This window comes from Lathamus discolor, chromosome 2, assembly GCF_037157495.1.
Source record: "Lathamus discolor isolate bLatDis1 chromosome 2, bLatDis1.hap1, whole genome shotgun sequence".
Lineage (NCBI taxonomy): Eukaryota > Metazoa > Chordata > Aves > Psittaciformes > Psittacidae > Lathamus > Lathamus discolor.
In genome coordinates this window covers 119,324,950-119,332,296 of record NC_088885.1, presented here as the reverse complement: position 1 = coordinate 119,332,296, position 7,347 = coordinate 119,324,950, and the positions used below count along the sequence as shown (strand labels likewise).

Sequence of the window (7,347 nt, the reverse complement as noted above, 5' to 3'; positions counted from 1 at the left end):
GGTTTTTTTTTTTTTTGCAATTTTATTAGTCAGCAATTAATTTAGGTATGTTTTATTTGAAGAGATTGTATGCTATTCTGTTGGATTATTTATATAGCTGAAATAATTGCTGAATTTCCATGAGAATGGTCTCTGGAAAATGCATTTTTCTGTATTTCCGGGCTCTGGAAATTCCAAAATTTCTGAACTCATTGAGGAAAACTCCATCTGCTCAATTATAACCAGACAAAACTCGGTTCATTCTTCATTTAAGAGGAAGTCTCTATCGCAAAGATCTTTTTAAAAATATTGGGCCTAAAAGTAAGGCATTAATCTGCTTTAGAAATGGGAATACCTTGGTTAACTAAGTACAAGAAAACTGTGGAAGATTTTGCTCTTAGAAGTTTTAATAGAAAAAAAAAATCCTTTAGTTGATTAAAAGGAGCAAAAAATGGTAACATCCTTAGGAGAGAAAATAATTCTTAGAGACTTCTAAGAATAAGGAAAATATTTTAAATGGGTTTTGTTTAGCTTGCAGAGTCAATCTAAAGAGAGGGACTCTTCATCAGGGATTGTGGTGATAGGACAAGGGGTGACGGGTTCAAACTTAAACAGGGGAAGTTCATGTTGGATATAAGGAAGAAATTCTTTACTGTAAGGGTGGTGAGGCACTGGAATGGGTTGCCCAGGGAAGTTGTGAATGCTCCCTCCCTGGCAGTGTTCAAAGCCTGGCTGGACAAAGCCTTGGGTGACATTGGTATGAAGCATCCCTGCCCACAGCAGAGGGGTTGGAACTAGATGATCTTGAGGTCCTTTCCAACCCTATCTATTCTATGATTCTGTTTCACATTATTTAATGAAACAAAATGCTCATTTCTGTGGATGGACTTTTCCTTGCCAGATATACCCAATAGAAAACATCTGAAAGGAGCCATCCAGATGTACTACGGGGACCAGAAATCTGCTTGTGTCATAGTAGTGTGCATGGAGAGTGTTTTTAAGACTTTAGCTTGTTATACTAGTGACAGGCAGCCTGAACAGTAAGAAAGTCAGGAAAGAACTGCATGACATTTTATTTCCTATTGAGTACTACATAGTTATATGTTATAATCAGATACGTGCTCTTAGCATTTGTGCTTGGTTTGTTATCAGCTATTCAGAACTAGGAACTAGGGGCCAGATCCTGGTTTTCCTAGTACTGCTCAGAGTGGGAACTTCTTGAACCTGGATTGTGAAATTTTGTGATACTATGGAGATATACACGTCAGCACCTCAGTTAGCCAGGAAAGTGTTTTTGAAGTGAATCTTCTGATCATTCTCCCTTACTACCACTTGGTCCATTCTGCAAAGCAACCTAAAAATGTGCTAGTTGAAGTCCTTTTGGGTGAAATTAAAGCAGCACATGCAACATGCAATGTGTTGCAACTGCTAATGCATCTGTGCAGTCAGACTGCAGCTAGTCCAGGGTAGAAACTTCTGAAGCACACTCAGCACTGACTCTGGGCACTTACCACCAGTCATAAGAACAGATCTATTCTTTTTGTGCTTTATGTTAATATAGACAGAACCCAGGATCTGTTTTCCTAGACCCAAATACAGGGATCACTTTAGCCTGTTATCCTAAGATTCTTCTCTGATGCTGTGTGCTCCCCTTACTTACTTACAGGCCTGATTCCTGTTGATGTGCTGCTCATGACTTCATGGCAGCTTTATGCAGTGGAACAAATAATTGTAGAGATGCTTGAAAGCCAGTAAAATACAGCTGATAGAGGTGCAAAGCTTAATGGGTAACTGATGCAGAGATGACAGAGGACATGGCTATTTTGAGGGCTATTTTGGCTATCCAGTGCTGCAGCATATCTGGAACATGAAAAATAACATGATGTACCTCATCCATTATGTCAGCTTTCAGGGCTAGAGGTGCTGCAAAAGCCCATATAGATTAAAATGCCCTGCCTGAGCTGAGGGAGAAACTTGCCTACATCCTGCGGTGTCACAGCAGTCTGCTGAGGGAGCCCAAAAGAGCCCAGGGGTCAGTGGTGAGCTAGAGATTTGGGGTGGTTTGCTGGGAAAATTGTGCTGCTGCTGGGAAAATATGCAGGGTGATCTTTATAACAATTTATAGAGAACTCAGGGGCCTGAAGAAATATCTGGTTTTCAGTGTCCAGAGCTCCCAGAATGTGCCTCAGCCACAGGGATACATGCACTCAGGTCTTCTAGGTAAACAGGTACTTGACAGTCACATAGTATTACTCTCTGGGTCTCTACAGCTTGCTACATATAGACTATAGGGAGATATTAATGAAAAGCAATGCATGTGTGTCAGAAGCCAAGGTGTTGAGGAAATTTGGTGCTGACAGCCTACAACAAGCTGGAGGCCTGTTTCTGTTTAATGGTGTTGGGAGGGGGGTGGAGGGGAGCTGAGTACTTATACAGAAAAAATGACACTCTTCTCTCCTGTCTTAGCTTATGAGGCTTTCTTGCAGTCACACCACGTCTAGTGGAAGACTACACAATACCAAGCCTATGGGTCTCAAGACTATATCAAATACCTTGCAGATGAAAGGCAAGCTGATGCTGCTGACTAAACCATCTGGATGCAAAGTAACCTGTTGCATCTTACCTGACACCTGCACTGCTGGCTGACAGTGATTCACTGAGGGTTCCCTTTACCTTATCCACCTGGATGGAAAGGATGCAAAGAAACTTAGTGATGCTAGGTGTTTTCAAATGCTGATCACATATGTGCAATCACTTATTTGGATTGCACATATCTTCCCTTTTTCACTATGCTTTGCTGTGTGTGCTGCTCTATTACTTTTATTACTACTTTGAACTTTTTATAGCTTAAAGTGGGCTATGTTTTTCTGCTGGCTCACTTTAGATGTTGTACCTGATTAGTTTTATTGACTGTACTTGTTAGCTTCTTTTCTCAGCTTCCATGTGTGGGCTGCCTGTTACCAGTGTAAGTGATACTACATTGAGTATCCCCACTTTACACCAGCAGCTCTTATACATTCCCCTGCAGACAACAGGAATTCAGTACGGAAGACAAAGGGATGAGGTACTGAATATGAGGAAAGGCATACTTTAAAACACTTTCCTATTTCTTAAAAGATAGGAAGATTTTGAAGTCTCTTCACACTGATCTCAATCAGAAAGTTATTTGCTTGTTTGTTTAAATCTTGAACAGGATTATATTGTTCAAGAAGACTTTCAGTTTTGGTATTTAAAACTAGATAGAAATGAAATGCAACTGAGATGGCTCTTGTAACCTACTGTTAATATCAGTCGAGCATCCCAGAGATACACTTGATGTACAGATACAGGCTACATTTTGCAGGAGCACAGTAGAGCTACTCAAGTGTCAGTAACATTCTGGGGTGTCGTAGTTTAAACCAATCCACACAGGTCGTCCACTCACTCCCCCCGACCCTCCCCACTCCCGGAGGGATGGGGAGGAAAATCAGGAGAATGTAACTCCCACAGGTTGAGGTAAGAACAGCCCAGTAACTAAGGTATAACACAAATCACTGCTGCTACCACCAATGATAATATTGATAAGAGAAAATGACAAGAGAATACGATACCACCGCCGAACGAGTTCGACCCCCCCGAAGAGCAAGAGCCTGCCCCTTCCGGGCAACTTCCAGTTCCCCCTCCGGGCATGACGTGCTATGGTATGGAATACCTCTTTGGCTAGTTTGGGTCAGATGTCCTGTCTCTGCTTCCTCCCGGCCTCCCTCGTCCCCAGCAGAGCATGAGACTCACAGAGTCCTTGGCCAGAATAAACATTACTTAGCAACAATTAAAAACAATCGGTATTATCAGCTCTCTGCCCAGGCTGGAAGTCAAAACACAGAGCTTGCACCAGTTACTAAGAAGGAGCAAAACGGCTCCTGGTAAACCCAGGACATGGGGTAAATAGGAACCCTGACAGGTGGTGAGACAAAATGTTCAGGTGGTCACTATCGTGAGCAATACTGTGCCACTTCTTAAGGGGGCTGACAGAGAACCATATTTCTCTGGCATTCCTCAATCTTCAGGGAAGGGTCAACAACCAGCAAGAGCACAGAGATCTTGAAAATGTCTTTTCTGAGAATAATGATTTACTTTTAAAACTGTATGCAGTCTTTATGTAAATAAAGTTGTTGTGGACATGATAGCTTAAGAATACAAGACAGGTGGTGTGTGCATGCAGATTTGTATATTAAAGGAAGACAGGCTTTGCTACTTGGACCATACAGAGTAATATATTTCTCCACAGCAAATGACTGACCAAGGAGAAGCATCATTACAATTTACAATTGAAAGCTTACCCACCAGTTGAAACAGCAGGAAGCTGGCGGGTAGGCTTAATTACCTATTGTTTCAGGCAGAAAGATGAAGTGAGAAACAGTGCCCTTGCAGCATACTTTTATATGTGGTGTGGAAATGGGTTCTCAACACCTTTTGGTCTTGCTTTTTAAAAGGCCAGCGTCTGTGTCTGAGAGAAGTCAATCACACACCCTCAAATGAAGCAGAATTAGACACTGTTGTTCCCCAACAGAATCCATGCCACTTCTGTGACAGCTAGACTGGGTGTTGAAATTAGCACTGTCTCAGAGACCATTAATGGCTTATAAGGAGAGAAGATTTAATCATCAACCCAGCTATATGGCACTATAATGTAGCGGGGTTTGCATAATTGCTAGTATCTGCAAGTAGAAGTTTTATTTGGAGTTTCTTTGGAAGGATTTAGCAAAAGAAACTTTGTTTCTTCAAACTTTAGATTGCAGCAGTGGGAAGGAACCTGATGCAAGGGCTCTCAAGAGGCACATGCAAACCTGAGACTGTGCCACACACTGATCACTACCTACCTTTTGAAACCCATCATCCCTGTAAGTGTGTAAGTGGAAACAGAATTCTTTAGCCACATTTCTCCATCTCTCTATATTCAGTGGAAGGGGAAATATGTAACCAAATTTTTGTTACACTGATTTAGTATCTGCTGCAGGGAGTAACAGAGAAGACCACTAAGATGAGAAATGTTAAGAGACTGCAGATGTTTTCCCAGTCTTCCACATTTTGTCAGTTTAGAGGACTAAAAGAGGAGAGAAGAGGGGAAAAAACCCACCTCCTCATGCAGAATTTGGACATGTGAATGCTAGTGAAATTCTCATTGACCCTCTCCCCACTCCTGCAGCTAAAATTAACCTACTCTCGGGTGGGTTGTTGTTTTTTTTTTTTTACTTCCTTTGTTCTCCTTAAGAGAAATATTCATAAATGTCACCAGCAAGCAGAGTATGAGTGTGTGAGAGACTGTTAAAAGTAACCACATATCTGACTTATGGTTTGTAGGGAAGAAGTCGGAATATTCCCCACATCTCAGCAAGTCCTTTTCAAACCCTTAAAGGCTAGCGTGTTCTGAAAATACCTTCTAATTCTGTTTTCTGGACCAAAAAGAAACAATTATCTGTATGTGCCACAAGGAGATTGCCCATAAACATTTGACAAATTAAAAAAGTAAACACCCCTTCTGATGCAAACAAAAGCTGCAATTTTTACAAACTACAGCTACCAAGTACTCTCTTAAGCTATTTCTCACAAGTGACTCCAAATCCACTTCTGTGTATTTTATGCACTACTAAAAGCCAGACTGAGGTCTCCCTTGTCTTTTGTCACAGATTTTGACTACCCTGTCTCAGTCCCCTGTAGAATTAAATGAGCATGATAACTTGGTTTATTCCTTGTCCTTTGGAGCTGCGCCTTTTTCAGTGTTGCTAAGTTTGCAAGGCTTTTGTTAAACAGGCCCTGTGGATATGAAGAGGCTGAGGAATAATGAAGCAAGACACTCAACAACACACCTTTATTGGGCTTTATAAATAATAAAGATAAACAATAAACAAATAAATAAATTAATAATAAAGACTGCAAAAAAGACAGTCATGTGGCTTTAGTTCACAAAGCAATACCATTAAAAGAGGGAAAAAAGACCTGCTGCAGTTCTGTGAGCTGCAAATGTAGGAGAAAAAGCCCATTAGAGAGAAGGGATTTAAAAAAACCCAAACCAACTAACCAACAAGAAAAACAGCAGGGCAAGGAGTGGAGAGCACTGCTGAAGAAATGTGTGCAGGACAATAGGGAAAGATCCACCAGTCCCCAGTTTGTGTCTTGGGTAGTGAGACAGTCTGAAGCTCTGTGGGCTGTCAGAAGGAGGCTGGAGAGAAAGCACTCTCTGGGCTGCAGTCACCTGGATGAGCAGATGACTATGAGAGGGGCACCGTGCTGAGGCGATAAGGCGTCCAGCGGAACAGGCACACAGGCCAGATCAAAACCACCATCAGTGTCACCTTTTTTTTTTTGGCTTTGTCCAGGGCTTTTGCATTGCAATGGAGGTGCACATGTCTCAGTCTGCACAGCATGATGGTGTAGAGGATGCATATGGTGGACACTGAGATGGCAAAGCCTAAAATAAGGGTGTAGATCCAACCGCCTTGCCGCCACACACTTGCAGGCTGTGGGAACACGAAGACACACTGGGAGCGCCCCTGCTCCTTGTATATCTTATCAAAGACAGTGAAGGGCAGGATGATGACTGTGACCAGATGCAGAGGCTCACAATCTTGGCTGCTTGATAGGTGCGGTAGGACATCTTCCTGGACTTGGTGGTGGCCACCACAACCAGGTAGCAGTCAATGCTCATGACAGTGAGGAAGCAGATGCTGGAGAAAGTGTTGTACTGGTCTATGGAGATGATGAGCTTGCACATGAATTCTCCTAACGGCCACTGCAGGAGCAGGTAGTCAGCAATGTTCATGGGTAGCACCAAGGTAAAGAGCTCATCAGCAATAGCCAGGTTGAGGACGGAGATGTTGGTGACCGTTTTCATCTTTGGGGCTTTGAGGATTACACAGATGACAACGCTGTTGCCTATTAGCCCCACAGCACATATGACTGAGTACATGACTGGCATTGTGAGGTGGAAGCTGGGTCTTGGTGTGGGAGTGGACATATTCAGACCCCCATCCTCTGTCTCAATGCACCTCTGCACATGAGGTCCTGGGGAGGGAGGAGTTTTCCATGGACACAGGAGAAGGTGGCCAGGCCACTGTTGTTGGGAATGCCTTGGAAGTGGAGGAAAAAATGTGAGACCCGTGCTCTTCTCAAGCCTGTCCCCTCCGTTGCATCCAGCCACCAAGGTTCCACATCTGCTGCCTGCCACTGCCCTTCAGGACCAAGAGTAGATCACCAAGCTCTCAGTTAGCAGCAGAAGGTCATACTTTGGACATGGTCCCCTACTAGCTCCTTCCACACCGATGGACGCTATGCGGGGTCAGTACCCAGCCTCGGACTCCCCCAGAATAACCACCCCAAGGTGACAGCGCT

General features: G+C 43.2%; 1 protein-coding gene across 1 annotated transcript; it reads right to left on the bottom strand.

Annotated features, from left to right (window-relative positions):
• Positions 1 to 5,918: 5,918 nt before the first annotated feature.
• Positions 5,919 to 7,054, bottom strand: NPBWR1 (neuropeptides B and W receptor 1). The gene is given in 2 exon segments (XM_065669363.1): positions 5,919 to 6,562; positions 6,565 to 7,054. Coding segments are annotated over 2 exon segments (744 nt in total). The 5' UTR covers positions 6,974 to 7,054; the 3' UTR covers positions 5,919 to 6,227.
• Positions 7,055 to 7,347: the final 293 nt, after the last annotated feature.